The 19,676-nt window shown below is 49.3% G+C and overlaps 1 protein-coding gene across 4 annotated transcripts; it reads left to right on the plus strand.

The window, feature by feature from the left end:
* The first annotated feature begins 12,297 nt into the window (after positions 1 to 12,297).
* Positions 12,298 to 14,847, plus strand: INAFM2 (InaF motif containing 2). Of its 4 annotated transcripts, none has more exons than XM_052646925.1 (3): positions 12,298 to 12,904; positions 13,605 to 13,709; positions 14,615 to 14,847. In XM_052646925.1, the coding sequence occupies exon 1, from the start codon at positions 12,298 to 12,300 to the stop codon at positions 12,754 to 12,756; it is 459 nt and encodes a 152-aa protein (XP_052502885.1). In that variant the 3' UTR covers positions 12,757 to 12,904; positions 13,605 to 13,709; positions 14,615 to 14,847. The 4 variants fall into 4 exon arrangements, 3 of the variants coding, with proteins under 3 accessions (XP_052502885.1, XP_052502887.1, XP_052502886.1); XM_052646927.1 differs by having other exon boundaries at positions 14,633 to 14,847; XM_052646926.1 differs by lacking the exon at positions 13,605 to 13,709.
* Positions 14,848 to 19,676: the final 4,829 nt, after the last annotated feature.

Genomic DNA, 19,676 nt, shown 5'->3' on the forward strand with positions numbered 1-19,676 from the left:
GGTCCCATCATGGACCCTGGTGCCACCCCCTGGTCACCACGGGACCCTTGCCCAGGCCCTAGAACTGCCTCCGATGGCCAGTCTGGCCCAGGGCAGGAAGAGGGGGGCCCTTTGGGGGCTGGAGCTGAGGGGATTCCTAGCACAAAAATAACTCTCAGAAAAATAATTGTAAGACCACTGGGGTGGAGTAAGGCCTGACAGCCTATGAAATCAGCTTGGGAATCCTCCATGCTGACCTGCCCTCTGGCGAAGCACTCAGCCAGGCTCCCTTCCCTCTGAGTCCTGCTGTCTCTCGCCTCTCCTCCCCCATGCCTCCAGCCCGGGCCCATCTGTGGGCCCCTCTGGTGTCTCCTGCTCTTCCGATGAGTCCCTCCCTGGGATCAGGTTCCCTCTCTGTCTGTTTGAATGCATTTTGCAAGGGAAATCCTTGTCCCTTTCCAAAGCCCCTGCACCTGTCACCTGCAGCCACCCTGTTCCTGCACCCAAGTCCGTCCCTCTTGTCCACCTTGCTGAAGCCTTCTCTCCGAATCTGGAAGGACAATCCCCACCCATTACAGGCCCCCCGCCACCCGCCATTTTATGGTACTGGGGCAAGGATTTCAGGGCTCTTTACTGTTTTACCCTTTCTATCTCAGCCTCTGAATGTTGAAGGTCTGAATCCACAGAATAAAGTTTCACTCATCTTTACCCAGTGATGACATTCACTACCTGGACCCAGTTCTTTTTTTTTTTTTTAATTGTAGGATAATTGCTTTACCATGTTGTGGTGGTCTCTGCTGTACATCAACTTGAATCAGTTATAATTATATATTTCCCCTCCCTTCTTACCCTCCCTCCCCACCACACACCCAGTTCTTGAGGCTCCCAGCTATAGCTTCAACTGTCCTCTCCTGCTCACATCTTGCAAAGCAGCCCCCAGAATGCAGGAGACCCATGCAGCGAAGGGAGGGGGGAAGACATTCATCAAAGAGGGTTTGAAAGTGAAAGTGTTAGATGCTCAGTCATATTTGACTCTTTGCAACCTCCTTGGACTGTAGCCCGCCAGGCCCTTCTGTCCATGGAATTTTCCAGGCAAGGATATTGCAGCAGGTTGCCATTTCCTTCTCCAGGGGATCTTCCTGACCCAGGGACTGAACCCGGGTCTCCTGCACTGCAGGCAGATTCTTTACCATCTGCGTCACCAGGGAAGCCCCAAAAGGGCTTCTTTTCCTTCAAAAATACATTTAGGTATTTTAAAATAGGAATGACAAAAATATTGTGTAAATAATGGTAGAGTGGATATAGAGAAAATCAGAGAGGTCACATGAATACCCAGTTTGAGAAATTGACTCCTGGGCTGAGCTGAGTAGAGAGTGCCTCACACCAGCTCCCAATCTCACCCCCAGGGCAGAAGGAGGTAGGGTGAGGATGCCCCCTGCTGGGCGCACTAGAAAGCACGGGCCTCCTGGGGAAAGGCTGGGAATCTGAGCAGGGCAGATCTCAGGGAAGTCTCTGGAGGGTCTGTCAGTCGTGGCGATGGGTATGCTGGAGAGTTTGGCATGGCCGAGCTTTGGGTGGTAGAAGGCTGTGAGAAGTTAGCTGCAATAGGCGGCTATCTCCCAGGGAGATCCAGGTGGCCTGGAGCCCCATAGGCAGGTCCTGAGGTCACCTGCTCACCTGGCAGCTCTGTGTGAGGACCCCATGCTTTTGGTTTTTCAACTTGTTTATCAGAGAAGTTTAGTGGTGGAAGTCGAACTTAGGTCTTTGGGTGGCCCAGTTACCAGACAAATGAGAGTCGGATTAGGTGGGTTTCTCACCTGCTGCCATGACTTACCTGATGAAGCAGTGGGGTTCAGGAGCCCAGAGGCCTGTGGTGAGTCTTGGGCCAGTGGCCAGCTTACTTTTGAAATGAAAATGGCTCAGATGTTGCATCCTTGAAGATCGGTTTCCTAGTCAGGTACGGGGAGCCAGGCTGGGATCACTGCTCTATGAACCCAGCCACCTACTAGCTGGTTTGTCTTGTGATAGCTAACCTTCCTGTGCCTCAGCTTTCTCACCTGTAAAATGGGGATCATTATGCCTCACAGGACTCTATAAGAATTAAATTATATAATGGATGTAAAGTACTTCATACATGGCCTGCACATGAGCACAATAGTATTATCATTATTTTTGTTGTTTTGTTGTTACTATTATTACTTCTTAGCAGACACAGACAAGAGAAAATCAGTTTCTCATTACTTTCTCCTCAGTATATATTGCTATTGTTTCCACAAGCATCTTTACTGACTTGCACTTTGGATTCTTTTTCGGCAGTTTGTGTGGATCAGGGGCTGATGCCAAGGTATGATCCTACCCTTCCCAGGGCAGATTGAGTTAGGGGTGATCCTGGTTTAGACCTGAAGCAGACTGTCCCCCAAGCAGCCTGTACTCCTGACATCATAAGCACAAGGGCTCACATCATGGACAAGCACAACCTCCCACCACCTTACCATCACTACAGCCCCCACAGCTGATGAGGCAGGCATGAGAGTAAGGACCAGGGGCTGTCCATTAGTCTGGCTGTATGTCCAGCTGTGGCTCCAGACCCAGCCACCAAAGGCATGCTGAGAGCTGGGTATGAATGGAGGCAGGGACAAGGCTGGGTAAGCAGGTGCTGAGCTGCTAATCCCTTAGGGATGAAAGCAGGTGATCAAGAGTTCTCTGCAGAAACCCAGGAGGAAGGTATTGCCTGTCCTCCCATGCCAATCCCTGCTAGAATCGTAGAAGAAACCATCTGGGACTTCAAAGTGGAAAAGAAGCAGTCCCGTGTGTGTTTCCCTTTGAAGTGTCATTTTGGATCAAACTTACATGGAAGTATAGCTAGGGGAAGCCTGGATCCATCCTCAAGAAACGTTGATTTCAATCTCAACTGGAGAAAAGGTTTGCTATGAGATTGTGGCAAGTTACCTAAGCTCTCTGATCTTTAAACTTTTGATCATTTCCAAGATTCATTCCAGCTCTAAAAATCTTTCCATTCAGAAGGGCCAACCTTGTCATTTTCCTCTGAGAGATGACAAACCTAGAGATGAGAGCTGAAGACAGCAGGAAAAGGATAGCCTCTTCCTCCTATAGGCTGTTCTTGGACACATTTCTCGTTTTCTCTGCCGCAGTTCATCTGTCTATGAAAAGGACCTGTTTTCATAAGTGTGATGGAAATAAGTTAGACACATTCTTCTCCAGGCAGGCATGGTGACTTGTGCATAAGGAATGCCCTCAGAACTGATTGATTGCTTCCATCCTTACTCCTATCCTGGTCCATCTTTTTATCAGGACCTGGGCAAAGCCGCAGTGAACCAGCCCTTCAACTTTGCAAGTAGCAGGAAGCCAGTAAGGACAGGGAAGTTGCTGAGAGACATACTCAGGATCCCCAAACATCCTAACCCGCTGGAGCAATAGCCTGAACCTCACAAGGTAAAATGAACAGGGCTTAACTGAGAGATCTGGGCTTGGCTCCAAGGCACCGAGTGTACAAGGACAGGGTGGGGAAGTAGCGGCTTAGCAGAAGCATGTGTGAATAAAACTGAGGGTTTTCGCTGACAGGTTTTCATTTCATGAGTCAAATGAAAAGGCTGCCAAAAAAGCGGACAGACGCTTAGGCTGCTGAATTAAAGTAGAATACTGAGCCCAGTGACTCTCCATTTTATCAATCAGAATCGCCTGGGAAGCTCTGGAAACGCTGCCTATTCCTTGCTGTACCCAGACCTTCTGAATCAGGACCTGGGATGTGTGGGTGGGGAAGGGGAAGTGAGGAGTTTGGATATCTGAAGAGCTTCAGCCTTGGTTCCAATGTGTAGCCAGGGCTCTAGAAGCAAGGAAGACTCACGCCTATGCTCATTCTTGGCACGTCAGACCACATTGACTGCACTCCGGGACTTCAGTCTCGGTGGCTTTATCATGGGGGAAAGCAAGCTGGAGGACATTTGGTGGAAGGTGGCCAGGGTGTAGGATGCACCCGACGCTCTGTGAGGGTGGCAGAGGGAGCCATGGCATAGAAGAAGATGGTGAGTTCCACCTTCAAACGGATGAGACTTGTTCACCTTTGGGTCCCAAAGATTGGCATTTTAGGTGGTTTAGGTGATTGTCTTAGATCAGGTTTCTCATGAAATATTATGAAACGAATATTTGCTCATAGGAAGTTCATTGGGAATTATTTAGTTATTTAGTGCTCTCAGAAACAGCATATCTGAGGGAGTGAAGGAAACAAGATTGAGCAGAGGAAGAAAAGGATCAAGGATGCGGTCACAATCAAGGACTCCTCCACAGGCAGCTTGAAGGTGGGGAGGACCTTTCAGAGTTGGTCCTGACTGAGGTTGAAAGCCCTCCTGCAGCACTGACCTGGTAGCTTATCCTTCATGAAGTCAGGAAAGACAGCTCACTTTGGCAGTTGAAGGAAATACCTAGAGAGAAACTCAGCTGTGAGCCATCAGCAGCAACACTCCTACCAACTTGGGGCTAAGCTTATTGGTCCCAGAGGCAAGATCTGGGTGGTGCACCCTACCAACCAGGACAGTATTCCCCTTTGCACAGCTCAGAAATATTTGCATCATACGGTAAGCACCCTCCGCCTGGGAAGAGCCACTCCAGAATTCTGGTGATTGTTTCCTCTGGGGAACTTACAGGGAGGCAAGTAGAATGAAATATAGTCCTCACTACTGAAGTTTGTCTTGGTGTCAGGCTGATATTCAGCATCCCTCCAATACCCCTTCTAGATTATCTTTCCCTACAGTTGGTATCTCTCATGATCTAAGTGGCCCACCTGGCTCAGGAGTCTGAGCTCCTAATCACCATGCCCTTTTCAAGCCATGCTGCCAAACTTATCAAAATTGGGCAAAAGAGTATCAAGAGACACCCTAGAGGATCACCTGGGTGCCAAACATATCCTTCCCTGGCCCCATGATAGAGCAGCAGCCATCGTATTCCCAAGGATCAAGGTCAAGTACCCCCAGCAGGAAGTGACTCCTTTTTCTTGCCTGCTGGTCTCTTGACACAAGGAAACTAAGAGGCGGGAAGCAGCCACACTTAAAGTTCATGAGCTTTTTTTCCTGTGCCCTCATGGAAATGTTCCACCTCTAGGAACGAGATTCTCTAAACCCAGAGATCCTAGAGCTGTAGGAATAAGAACCATAAATTCTCCCAAAGTATCATTGGGAGTGATGGTGAGTGGGGCTGCTCCAACTTCAACCTCATGTTTATTAGGCTTCTGTATCCTACTCCTGGGCCATATTATAATTAAACAGGGTGCATACTTCATCCTGTAGCATGATGTCCCACCATCTCTAAAATAGTGCTTCAGCTGCACCTTTGAAAGACTGTTCACTCTATCAGCTCTTTTCACCAGTAGACAGGTAGCAAAGAATGTGGTAAGACCAGAAGATTCTATGTGCCCAGAAGATTCTTCTGTGACTATGTGCCCATTGTTTTGCTGTGAAGTAGGACTCTTGGTCTGATGTAATGTTGTGTGAGATCCCATGTCTATGAATCAAACACTCTTTAAGCTCTCAGAGAGCAGTGCTACTTGAGGCCTTTAGCAAGAAAGAGAAAATGATCCAGAATACATGCCGATTCAAGTCAGGATAAATCACCAACCCTTGTACATTAAAACCAGTACAATGTAGTCAATTCATCACCAAGTAGCTGGTTGGTTGTCAGATGTTGGCAGGTTGGAGATTTGGCAGGAACAATAAAAAGTCAGCCTTGGTGAATGAGAGCCCATTCTGTTAGGTCTATCCCTGCCACCATACACTAAGTGTAGCCTCCATCTATGCCAACATGGCCACTTTATCCGTGTACCCATTGGGCCAACCCAAGTGGTCAGTCACAGAGACTGACTGATGTCAACTAGCCAAACCATTATATCTGCTTGACTATTTAGCCTCTCCTCCATGGCGGGTCACCTCTGGTGGCCATTAACATACAATGTGTGGGTCTTCACACTTTGTGTCCACTCCTATAGATACATCCGCGTGCCTCTTCTTCTTTCCAGTTTCCCATTGTTTCTCTTTCTAGGCCTCTAACCAGCTCATCAAGCCATTTGCTACAGCCCGTGGGCCTGCACATATTTTTATGTAGGGCTACTCTACCAGGCAGCCATGAAGATAATTCAGGTCTCCAGATATCAGTGTCAACTCAGACACTGTATGACCTTAAAAAGTTTGGCTATTCCACTTTCCCCCCTGTACAGTTACCCAGTAAACGGCCATAGGTCCCTTTGGGGAAGGAGTAGAACAATCATTACTGTATTGCCACAGTATTATGGAGGCCTTCCTCCTGGGACCCAGTCTCTCCTGCAGTCAAAGGGTTTTGGATCTGAAAATGGAGTCAGGTCTAGAAACCAGACAAGGTATTGTGCCTTTTTTTTTTAAGTTGATATTTGGAATTCTTTTATTGATTGACTGATTTAAGTTGTACTTACGTATTGTGGCTGTGCTGGCTCTTGGTTGCTGTGCAGGCTTTTCTTCAGCTGTGTGAGCAGTGGCTACTCGCTCATTGTGATGTGTGGGGTTCTCTCTGCAGCCACTTCCCTTGGTGTGGAGCACAGCCTCTCAGTGCATGGGCTTCTGCAGCTGAGGCCCGTGGGCTCAGTAGTCCCAGTTCCCAGGCTCTAGAGCACAGGCTCAGTAGTTGTGGGTCATGGGTTTAGTTGCTCCACAGCATGTGGGACCTTCCAGGATCAGGGATTCAACTTGTGTCTCCTGCTTTGGCTGGTGGATTCTTTACCACTGAGCCACCAGTGAAGCCTGGTATTGGGACTTTTTATTGGAGCAACTATCACCAGTCTCCTGGTCTTTCATTCTTGATTTCTTTTCATTGTACAACTCAGCAATTCTGTGTGTGGTCTGTAGATCCCTGGGAGTTCCTGAAACCATTTTAGGTATTTCACAAGGTCAAAATATTTGCATGTAAGACATTATTTATCTTTTTAACTGTGTTGACATTTGCACTAAAAGCAATGTTGCACCTTATCAAACCAAGGCAGTGGAACCAAACTGTTCTGGTAGTGGCCAGGGAGGGAGGAAAGGGAAGGAAGGAAGAGAAGAAAACAATCAGTTTTAGTTAAGAATGTCCTTAATGAAGCAATGAAATTTGTTAAATGTTATTAAATCATAACTTGTAAATACATGTCTTTTTAATTTTCTCTGTAATTAAATAGCACTGTATTACACACAGAAATAGAATGGTTCTCTCAAAAAAAGTACTTGCACAATTGAGAATAACCTAAACTAGCCTTTTTTTTTTCATGAAACATCACTTTAACTTGAAAAAATAACTGACAGATAAACTGTGGTCATTGGACTTGGTTATTTGGCAGATATTTTCTCAAATTCAAGCCAAGTAAGCCTGTAACTCTGAGGAAAACAACTGATAGTATCTATTGTCAATGACACAATTTGAGCTTTCAAATGAAAATTAGAATTTTAGGAAACTTGTATGCACTATCATCAAGTTGACAGATTCCCAATATTTCTGATGATAATAACAAATTTGAATTTTAGTATTATATAATGAATTGTATCAATATATGAAAGATCTGTATAAGTCAATGACCTAATATTTTCCAAATGACCAAAGGATGTAACAAAATCATGCACAGGTAGAAAAGTCATTCAGAATGCACGATATTTTTTTTTATCGAGTATATATTACCTTCTAAAATAAAAATAAAGCTGGTGAATGCTGAAAAAAAAAAAGAATACAAGATAGATCAATAGACTTTAATGTGATTGAGTACAAAAGTTCATTGAAAGAGTTTTATAATCTACATTATAACTACCATTTAAGAAAATACCACTTGTTGAGTTTCGGTGTAGTATCAAAGAAAAATACCCACAATTAGTTGAAAAGACTATTAAAATGCTCCTTTTCCAACTACATATCTTTGTGAGGCCAGATTTTCTTCACATATTTTAAACAAAATAACATATAGCCAACCATAGCTGATATGAGAATCCAGCTGTTGTCTATAAAACCACATTTAAGAGACTTGCAAAATTGTGAAAAGGGAACTCTTTGCACTAATTTGCCCCAGTAATGTTACATCCTATGCACTAATAGGATGTAATGTTACATCCTATTTTATTAACCATCTGCATGGCTCTACCGTCAGGACCCCCCCATTGCCAGTCCAACTTGCTGCTCCCCACAATGGTGTGACAACCTCCGGTCTCCATCATTTTGTGGTCCCATCAACCCCGCTGTTATTAGGGAGCCAGTTCTGTGTTGGTCTCTTGCTGTCGGCCCTGACCTGCAGAGGACAGCCAAAACTCAGCTTCTCAGTAAGTGTACTCCTTCTTGCTCTGATAACAAGAGTATCCTCTGGGCCTTCCTGCAGAACTGAAGTGGATTTCTGGCCTTACACAGAACGTCTACTAGAGCATGACCACTTCTCTGGGTTTTTTGAACCCTCCTTCCACCTTCTGCCATGATACTTCTGGCATTTCCGTTTCAGTTGGTAGCCTGTCTCCCAGGATCCTTGTCAGGATATGAAATCCTGTTTCACGGGAGAGTGCTCCTAAATCAATAAACTCCCCCTCATTCAACTTAATAGTATTCAGCTCCCCCTTGATTCAGCCTATACATTCTCTCCTGGCTCCTGTCAATACATACTGGCTACTTCTGCAGCATTTTGGAGATGGAGCCCTCCTCCTTCTCCTCCCAGGTTTGTTGCAACTTGGCTCTGTTTTTTGGTCTTGTGAGCCAAGAGAAAGATGCAGCTTCCTTTGGTGCCTACGGGCAATGCCCAGAGACAGTGGCAGCTGTGAGCCATCAGAAGTCAACATCCCGAATAGCTAGAGGAATGAGTGCCTTGATCCTGAGGGTGATGTGGGCGGTACTCCCAACATTCATTACAGAGACAACTTTCAGCTCTACCTGTGAGGCAGAGAGAGATCAGGATCTAAGGTCCTAGAGTCAGAAAGACTCAGGTTTGAATTCTCTCTAGTTATGAGACTTTGGGTAAGTTGTTGAACTTTTTTGGAGGCCATTTATTCATCTCTAAAATGAAGATAAATAACAACTACCTGATAGATTATTGTGAGACAAATGAGACAAGGAATTAAGTGCTTAGCATAGTGCCGGCTGCGTGCATGTCAGTTGTGTCCAACTCTTTGCGACCCCATGGACTGTAGCCCACCAGACTCCTCTGTCCATGGGGTTTTCCAGGCAAAAATACTGGAGTGGGTTGCCATTTTCCCCTCAAAGGGATCTTCCTGACCCAGGGATCAAACCCGAGTCTCCTGAAGCTCTTACACTGGCAGGTGGGTTCTTTACCACTGAGCCACCTGGGAAGCCCTAGCATAATGCTGAGCTTATAATACAGATGTGGATGTCGCTGCTGCTACAACTGGTCAGAACTTTCCAAACCCCAAAAGGGCTGCCTTAGGGAGCAGACAATAAGGTACACCAACATGGAGGGTCTTTTAGCTGATTCTGGAGGGTGCTCCATAGGATGCTGTGGGCAAGATTCTAGGGTATTTACAAAAGAGGACCTTTGGGGCCTATTCTGTCCCCAGGCTGCTTTGATTTTCTGCTCTGACTCTGCCTACCCTTAGTCCAATACAGGCTCTTAAAGAAGCATATTCACTTTCAGGCCACTAGGGGGCCATTTAGTTGCCTGCAATAGGAATACGCTAATGGTTTCTTAATGGCTCAGGCACCGCGGAGATCAGGCTCAATTATATCTGAAAGCATTTTGAGTTCCTAGGGTAAAAGACACTGTGTAAATCCAGATAATAAATAGAGCTTATTGATGACAGGTTAAAGAAGCTGGCACTGTTTAGTTTGGAGAAGAATAGGGTGAGAGGATTTGAATAGGGGCTGCAAGTATATTTATTTTTCGGTATGGAAAAAAGTGACAGGCTGTTTTCCTACTTCAGTGGGAGCCAAGCAAGAAGAAAGAAGTTTAATTTGCAACAGAAGAAACTGAGTGCATTCAAGGAAGCAGTTGGAAGAAGGCTTTGGGTTGGATGGACTCACTTGGAACCTTTACTAATAATTCACCTTGGTATAGCTGGTACAAACAGTCCTACCAGGAAGGTCAGAGAGTAAGGGAGAGAAGAGAGTTCAACATCCAGAGACAATCCGGGAGGTTTGACTTAACAGGTCATCTTGCATGATAGGCTCTGGCCACCGTGGGAGCAGAATGGGGAAGGAGTGGTTGTCTTTTCCCCATCAGCCTGCAGAAGGCAATAAGCACTCCACACGTTCAATGTCCTTAAAATTTCTCAGAAAAGTAAAAGGGAATGCTGTTCTTGGAATAAGTTCGGCTGGCCATTGCTAGCGGCAGACTCGCACCTGAGCTTCAGGAATCACCTGGCTATGGTGTTGCAGTTCCAGGCACTCATCAGCACACTCAACTCTGGCAGCCACTTGACTTCTGTGCTGCTGAGGAGGCAGGGAAGCAGCGTTGAGGTGGGACTTCGTAAGGGGGGCATGGTGTCTTGAAACTAAGAAGCTGGAGAAATGGAAAAGATAAACATGGCGGGGAGGGGCGGTCGGAGCGCGGAGCTGTCAACTCTGGCGCCTCCCCTCTGTGTTCAGACTGCCCGAAGTGACAGGTTATGTAGCAGCAGCGGCTTCCGCTCCCAGGCCTCAGTTTACCTCCAGAGGCGGGGGTGATTTCACCTTGGTGCTCTCGACTCGCGCCCGGTCCCACGTACCCTCCGGGCGGGTATTTCAGACCCCTTTACTTCTAGCGAGCCTGGCCCACAGAATCTGAAGCCAGGAGCCAGGAGGAAAGATTCACCCACAGAACCCCATGAGGACTGTCTTCTCCCCATCCCACCCCCACCACTCCAAGGCAGTTCTCCCATACCCATTGAGATACCCAGGCGGTCCATAGACCCAGCTCTGGGAACAAAGGAAGCAGAACTCAAGGAGGAGAGAACCAGAAGTTTTAGAAAATCTCACAAACGGAATGCAGTCGGGGGCGGAGAGAAGGGAAAAGAGAGAAGTGGCTACTGAGAGTCTGAGCTTGGAGACAGACTCTCCAAGGGATGACAAGCCCCACATGGGAAGGGTGGCAAGGGATCACCGCCCAGGCTGAGACCTGAATTGGGTCAGAGAAGGAGAAAACTCTGTAAGCCGCTCCACCGGTTCAGTGGAGCCTCTTGAGTCCATGGATCAAGCCTAAACCCGGGAGCCAGAATCCCCCTAAAGCGGGATCTGGGACCTGTTGCGAACTTCAGGACTAAGGCGGGAGGAGAGTCTGGAGAACCAGCTCAGCACGTGTACTCTCCCGACTCGGGAAAGGACAGAGAATCGGGAGAGCGCCTGAAGCCCGGGGCGGGATGCGGCTGCGGGGGGGAGTGAGGGCTAGGAAAGAAACCGACCAGCTGCAACCTCAGTGCATTCTCCAGGTTCCTGGGCTGCCTACGCCAGACTGGGCCAGGCTCGCTAGGAGTAAAGGGGTCTGAAAGACCCGCCCGGAGGGTACGTGGGACCGGGCGCGAGTCGAGAGCACCAAGGTGAAATCACCCCCGCCTCTGGAGGTAAACTGAGGCCTGGGAGCGGAAGCCGCTGCTGCTACATAACCTGTCACTTCGGGCAGTCTGAACACAGAGGGGAGGCGCCAGAGTTGACAGCTCCGCGCTCCGACCGCCCCTCCCCGCCCAGCTTCTAGTTCACCACTCCGCCCCAAAAGACGCTGTTCCCCTTTTAAAGAAGCGCCGGAGGCTCCCACCCTCGCCGAGTCAGCCCATGCGGGGCTGCGGCGACGTTGCCCTTTTAAGAGACAGCCTCTGTTAACCCTCTCTTAACGGAGCGTCCCGGCGGGGGGCTCCCGGCGCCCGCCAACAGCCAGCCTCCTCCCCGCGCGGCACTTCCGGACCCCCGCCGTTGCCCTTTTAAGAGGCAGCCCCCAGCAGCTCTTTCCCCCGCCCCTTGTTGCCGGCGCGCGAGGCGGGGGAACCCGGCTGGAGCGGAGAGCGCTGTCCGCGCGGCCACTGGAGACCGGGCGGGCGGCCGGGCAGGCGGCGGCGGCGGCGGCGGATGGGGACTTGGAGTCGGGCGACTGTGGCGGCTGTGGCTGTGGCGGCAGCGAGGAAGCAACTGACGGGCCGGCGGCGGCGGCGGCGCTGGCGGCGGTGACTGGTCCAGGCCCCGGCGGCGGCTGCAGCGACGCAGTGGCGGGCTGCGGGCTGGCGGCGTGAGGCGCGGCTGCGGAGAGCCGAGCGGCCGGGAACCGAGGGCGCCGGGCCGCCCCTTGCCCAGTCCTTGCAGGCCGCCAGGCCCCCTCCAACCGGGGCCGTGGAGCACCGGGGCAAAGGCCGGGGCCCCCCCATGAAGGAGCGCGACGCGGCCCCGGCCGAGCGGGGCAAGCCGGCCACCTACACCGGGGACAAGAAGGCGAAGATGGCGGCCAAGACCAACAAGAAGTGGGTCCGGCTCGCCACCGTGTTCGCCTACGTGCTCTCCGTGTCGCTGGCCGCCATCGTGCTCGCCGTCTACTACAGCCTCATCTGGCAGCCGGTGGGCGCCGGGACCTCGGGGGGAGCCGCCGGCCCGCCCCCCGGCGGCTCCAACGCCACCGGCCCGTCCGGGACTTCGGGGGCGGCGGCGGGGCCCAACAGCACGGGATTGTCCCGTCGCGAGGCGCCGCGCGACGCGCCCCCGCTGCAGGCGGCGCGGCCCGTATCTCCAGAACCCTCTGCCGACAGCCCCCAGGCCGGGCCGCTGGAGCAGCCGCGGGGGGCCGAGGAGGACGAGGAGGAAGCGGCGGCGGCGCCGGGGAGTCGTTGAACCCCTCGGTGGCAGAGGCGGCCGGAAACCATCCTCCCCAAGCCCGGAGGCAGGACTTTGCAGCAGGACCGGGCGGGGAGCCCGCGGAAGTGACCCCCACAGGAGTGAACGCCTCTCTTCCCCCGATGATCGCCGGCTCGCCCCAGGGGTGAGGGCCCTGCAGCTCATCTTCAGCCAAGGGACCACTATGCCCCGGGGGTTCCGGGTTTGGTCTTCCTACGGACGGTGCTGCGCCAGGGCCCTGAGCCATAAGGGGGTGGGGGAGGGGTGGGGAGATCCCAGCACTGAACCCTTCTGCGCCGCTAGCTCTTATGTATCCTACGTGGAGGGTGACTCGGGCTCTCCCCCAAGACTTAAAGAAAGGAGGGAGCTGTAGGGGCTCTTCTTTAATAAGCCGAAGCTCTTGCAAGGAGGCGGGCACCGAAAGTAGTGGAGCTCAGGTACGTCAACCTAGTTGCAGTGGCCACAGATGCATTTAATTTATAGATCCCTGTATATAGTTGTTGACATATGCACTAGAAGCTATAATTACATAGAACTACATGTATCCTCCCACACCCTGGGTAGCTACTGACTGATGGGGTTAAGCAAGGGCTATTTGCTGGCCCCCAAAGTGCAGCTAGCCAGAAGGGCACAAACACTTTTTCATTACCCACTTTTTTACCTTTCCCCCTCCTATCCCAGAAAGATAGGTTTATGACACAAAAGAGTATAATCGTTCTCAAACTTGTTGAAAGGACGATGGAAAACCTTTGGAGAAGTAGAAGCAGTTTGGGGAGGGTGAGGAATGTACCAGTCTCCTCCTCTTCCCACCCTAGTGCCCCCACCTAAGAGGCTTTCTATTGCAGCCCCAAGTATCTGGATACCCGCCAGGGAAGAAAGGAAGGGAAAGAGCAATGTCTCTGTGCTTCAACCCTTGGCCTTCTCACAGAGGTTAGGAAGAGCAAGCTTTTGTAAGTAGAATGGCTCACAAGTGTTTTATCCTTTTTTTTTTCCCCCTGCTCTTCAAGGTCAGGTCTTGTTCTGTAATCACCTTCAGCTTCCCTCTTGCCCTGAGCCTGTAGTGACAGTGTAGCCCTGTGATTAGAATGAAATCTGTTGTAAATCCAGAGCTTTGAGCACATCCTCTGGTTTTGAGTTGTACTGTGGAACTCGAAAGGCTGAAAGATGGGCTTCAAACTCAGGATTGTGTTTTGATAGCCAGATAATAGACCACCCATGGGAAAGTTAAACTGCCTAGTCTTTACCTCTCCTGATAAGCCCTACTTATATGCAGCCTATACTTTCATTGAGATGAGAAGCAGCAAGTGAAATGACAGATGTAAAGCTAGCTCTGGGGCCACAAGAATTCTGCATCCTCAATTTGGATTCCATTTCCTTCCGCCACTTGCTTTTAGGCAATTGAGTGTGGGTAGTGACAAGATATGTTCATGTTTCCTTTTTGGGAAATGAGGCACTTTAAAACAACGACAACAACAACTTATCCACCTGAGTCCTGAAACAATTTGTCTCTCCAGTTTTCTGGCCTATACTCCAGTTAGCTCTGATCCAGGTTTACAGGACCACAGCCTCGATTTCAGCCATGTCCTGCTGTGGGCAAGATAAAAGCAGCTGAGCTGTCATTGCCTAGGGGCAGGCTGGTAGCACCCCCAAGGTGTCTTGGCTGAAGGAGATTTCCGAGCACTTGACTTTGGTCATTAGGAAGCCTTTGAGACCTTTTTAAATTTTTGGTGAGGGCCTGGGGGAAGAAACATAGAATGCCACTTTATAACTTCAATAATAGCCTGTAATTTATATTTATTGTGTGAATTTTTAGTCCTATATTTTAATAATTTGTAAATCGATCTCTTATTCCAAGAATCCTTTGAACTGGCAGGAGAACATCTGGGAGTCCAGTCCCCTGTCCCCATTCTGACCCCTGCATTCTGGACTGTTGAATCCACTTTGGGATGGATCGGCGTCTAGAGAGACCACTTGTGGGTTCAGCTGTTGGCCTCCTGACTCTAACGCCTTCACTGGAATTGGGACATCAACTCCAGCCCCAGCTGTGAGCATGCCCAGAGACATTATTTATAATTCAGCCATTTAAGATATACCTGTACTCAAAAAGTCCTGTATATTTTTTAAAAGTTTTATTTTTCAGGTGAACAAAAATACATTCTAAGAACTCTGCGTCAGGCTAAGTTGATCGTTTCTCTTTTCATACTTCTTGGGGAAGGAGTTAGAGTTTGGAAGAGGTAATGGTCTAAGGTGTGGTGGATGGGTGATGATAAATAAGTGTAGGAGGGAAAAGAAATTGCTCTAATGTTCTCTGTGCCTGATGGTTTGACCAAATTGATCAGTGAAGGGTGGCAGGAATCCATCTTAGTCCGGAGCAATCATGGGGTGGGAAGAACAGTGATATCTAGTTCAGCTACCTTTGGCTAACCTCCAAATGGTTGGAAAAAGTTCTTCTTTTAAAGGACTCTGAGCAGATGCCTAACTGAGGAAATTAAGGGACCAGTAAGCATGCATTTAAGAATTATTACAAACACTGAGCTGGCTGAGACCTAGAGGATCAGCTGCCTGATAGAATCACTGTTCTCACCTTTAGACCACTGGCCCCTAGAAAGCTCAAGAAGCACTAATACTGGGGGAGACAAATGGATGCGTCTGCAGTGGTTGGTCAGAGCGTTGTCTACAACAGAGGAGGAGGTGAGAGAGCCACAGGGCAGAGAGAAGGTGTGGGTTGCTTCAAAGGTGAGGCTTTTTCTTCCCTAGAGCAAACAATAAAAGACTTGTGGGTGAAAAGCACAAATATGAGGGATTAGTTGTGCGGCAAAATACACAGCAAGCAATTGAGCTCAGCTCATTATTAGACAATGCTGCCCTGCGCAAACCAGAGTGAGAAGCCAGTGTCGGTGGAGCCCCCTGAGGCCTGCACTTCTCCAGAGCTGTTGGGGGTGGCTGCTGTGCTTTTACATGGCCGTGTAGTCCGCAGGGGAGCCAGGAAAAGTCCGCCCTTCTTTTCTTTCTTTCTTGAACCTACACAATGGCTTTCTGTGAGAGGGCTTGGTAAGGCAGAGCAGAAGGGGAGTGAAAGAGTTTCCAAGGTTCTAGCTAGCCCCTCCTTTCTGGAGCCAGGAAAATGTGGCTTCTGCAGTTGCACACGGCTTCACACTTCGGGCGCATATAGCAGTGTGTGCAGCAGGACCCTGCTGACCAAAGTGAAGGGCACTGCTCCACCAGAGCAGGGCCTGGTGGTGGGAGCAGCGGCCAGAATCGTTTTATTGTCAAGGGTTAGAAATTAGCTGCAAAATTGCCCATCAGGTTTTGAGCCAGGAAGAAGTCTGGGCAAGATTTCTTTTCTTTTAACTGTTTTGCACCAGGACTACCTGGACCATTTCTAGGTATTTGCTTATATTACAAGTGACTGTATGATTTATTTCCTGACAGCCTGAATTTGATGAAGTAACCACTTCTTATGAAAGTGTATTTTGGAGAATGAGGGCTGAGGGGTTTGCCGAGCCATTTAGACTGGCCTTGTGTGGGTATCATTTCTGTCCCCCATTGTGCTGAAGAAGGGTTTCTCTGAAGTTTCCAGTATAAGAAACATTTTCTTCCTAACAGCCCTAGATTTCCACACATATGAGACCACAGCTTTGGAATTTTTTTCTGTCTACCTTGTTTTTTGCTTTTCACCAGGGAGTCCTAAGATAGTGTGTTCTTGCATTGAGTATTTATATCCTGTTTTGAAATGCTGAGTGGAGAGCATCAACTTGTTTCTACATGTTTCTTTAAGGGGAACTGAAAGGTCAGGTCCCAAGCTTTAGGGCTACCACAGCTATTTAAAAGAGGCAGTAACTGTCCCCGCCCCGCTTCCTGTCTGCAGAAAATGGAGGGATTTCTGGAATTGCAGGGCAGTTACAGAAGGGCCACCACTGTACTCTTTGTTGGTCTCCCTCGGTAGAGGGAGGGACCACAGTGGCCTTGTTCGTCTCAAAGACCAGCACTAAGCTCAGGGCCTGGCACACAGGAGCAGGCACTCAGGTTTGTTGATCCTCTGCCTGATCTGTGCTGGATAGAGCTGGTCCTAGTCTCACTGTGGAGTCACCATCATGGTCCACTTGTGTACCTGCATCCACAGTCGATCACCTGGTTTCGGGGGTGAACTGCTAGATGGCAGCCTCACTGGCCACTCCAGTCAGTTTCTTCACTGCCAAGCTGAGGGGCTTGGGCTTGGCCGCCTGTTCTGGCCAGGTGCCGGAAGTACGCAGTTGGGTTCCACGTGGTGCTCTTAACAGAGCAGCATGGACTATGTAACCGCTCCATTGTCCCCTTTGTTCTGGCTCTATGGCCTAATCGTGAGTTATAAAAATATCTCCTCTACAGACAGTTTTTTGGTCACATTATGTCCCACAGGACATAGCCTGTGGGTTTCTACTACCAGAGAACCTGTGTTATGCTCTCTTTTCCCTCCAGTAAAAGACAAAGAAAAAATTCTTTTTTTCAACCATACACCCAGACTCTACCAGGCCCTCTATGCTCAGTGCAGAAACAGCCACTGCTCCCAGCAGCACACTGAGCACGGGAACCACCGGAGCCCAAGCAGCCTCCCTGTGCCCATGCCATTCTGTAGACAGTTGTTAAACTACTGTGGGACCAGAAAATGACTGTGCAGTGTTTGCCCACAAGGAATGTATAGTCATTCCAACAGGAATCTACTCTTGTTACTTCTCTGTTTTCTTAACTTCAGTAATCTGTTTTTGCAATAGCCTATCCGTTAATCAATGACAAGATTCTCTTTTAAAAAAATATTGATTTGGCTTCACTGGGTCTTTAGTTGCAGCTTGCCAGATCTTTGGTCTTCATTGCAGCATAAGGGATCTTTAACTGTGACATGTAGGACCTAGTTCCCTGACCAGGGGTCAAACCTGGGCCCCCTGCATTGGGAGTATGGAGTTTTAGTCATTGGACCACCAGGGAAGTCCCAGCAATAAGATTCTAACTTTCCTTAGAACATTTTCCATAAACTGCTACCATTATTTCAAGAACTCTTTATTTACCGCTTATAGTGTGCCAAGCGAGCCTCAGAAGTCCCCAAACCAACTTGTTCAAAAAAGTGGTTATTGGTTACCAAGGATTTCCTTTTAGCCATCCCTCTCTGCTAGCTCAGTGTTCAGAGGATGAATTGAGGTTTCCTCTCCCTTCGTCCTGGAGGCCACCTTTCCCCTGAAGCTCCCTGCTAGTAGTCTAGGTGTCTGGGCAGTGTTGAGTCACAGCCAGTCTCTGAGCTGTAGGCAACTCACAATATCACCAGGACCCAGGCTGACCTGGCAGCGGGCTATGGGTAGGGACCCCTGAACTGGAAGAGACACAACCTACAGACTGAACATTGCATTAGTTATCACCCTTGACCCCTCTCTTTCCTTCTCAGCAAATGGGAATTCATGAGGGCTGCTGGTGCTAAGTCGCTTCAGTCGTGTCCAACTCTGTGCGACCCCATAGACTGCAGCCTACCAGGCTCCCCCGTCCCTGGGATTCTCCAGGCAAGAACACTGGAGTGGGTTGCCATTTCCTTCTCCAATGTACGAAAGTGAAAAGTGAAAGTGAAGTCAGTTAGTCGTATCCGACTCTTAGCGACCCCATGGACTGCAGCCTACCAGGCTCCTCCGCCCATGGGATTTTTCAGGCAAGAGTACTGGAGTGGGGTGCCGTTGCCTTCTCCGATTCACGAGGGCAGATGGAGCTAATAGATATGACAGGGCTTGGAGATCTTGGGAATAAAAGTACAGTATATCCATATGAGATAATATATTTTCAAGGGAGTGTCTGTCCCTTTGGGCAAAAATGCTGCCTAGAAAGAAACGTGAAGGAGCAAGGAGTAAACAGTAGACTAGAGCCCAGACCATCAACATCAGCATCACCTGGGAGCTTGTAAGAAATCCCATGGCTTAGATCCCATCCCACACCTACTGAATGAGAAAGTCAGGAGATGGGGCTGGGCAGGGCGTTAACTAGGCTTCCAGGTGACTCGGATGCACACTAACATGTGAGAAGCACCGGCCCAGTCTTTCCCTCTGATTCAGTAAGTTGGGGTTAGGGTATTACTGTTTGGACAGATGGTTATCAAAGGTGACTTTTGACCTTCCTTCTTGCTTGAAGCCAGCTGCCCTGCTGGGGGAAGAGGAAGCACTGTGTCCCTAGAGTTTTAAAAGGGAAAAGGCCTTCATTGTTGGTTCTTTTTGAAGGTTGCAGGAGAACTTGCCCTGGAAAGCTTGTTAAGAAGGAGGCAGGCCCGAAAGAGTCCTCTCTCCCTGTCCCACAAAGATACTGATGTGTTTGCCTGACCTCCTGCCTTGGGGCCTGCTGTTCCTCGAACCAGTCCTTAAAAGGAGCAGTGGGTGCCACATTTGTTCTTTCTGGTGCCAGGTCTGTGCTATTTCACTTCGCTGGCGTCAAGTGGATACTTAATGAGAGGCTGTGACGTAGGCCGGCAGACTCGTTGAGAGAAAGCAGCCTCGGACTGTGCTTTCTTCAGCTTCTCTCACTGCCTTCCCCAGCCTCACATTCTCCCCCCACCTCCCGTGGGGCTGTGGTCACCTTGTGTCTGCTCTTCCGCATAAGCCCTGATAGCCCTCGCTCAGGACAAGATGCTTGTAGGGTCTGTGGACACTGATAAATGACTCAAGAGGCAGAAGTGAAGCGGTGCCTTTCGTTTCTCCTATTCCCTTGAACTCCCTGCCTGGGACTTAATCCCCCAGTTAAGAAGATATGGCCATATTGGGATTTTTGGCATTTCCTTTATTCTTTTCTGGGGCCAGTGCCATCTTTTCCTTTTATTCCTGTCCCTGAGGCTAGGGTTTGGGGCTGGAACTGATTGGTGGTCAAACCTTCCAAACTTGGACCTTGATAGCTGGGGATCCTCCACTTCCAGGGAT

This window comes from Budorcas taxicolor, chromosome 10 (assembly GCF_023091745.1).
Source record: "Budorcas taxicolor isolate Tak-1 chromosome 10, Takin1.1, whole genome shotgun sequence".
In the NCBI taxonomy this organism is placed as follows: Eukaryota; Metazoa; Chordata; class Mammalia; order Artiodactyla; family Bovidae; genus Budorcas; species Budorcas taxicolor.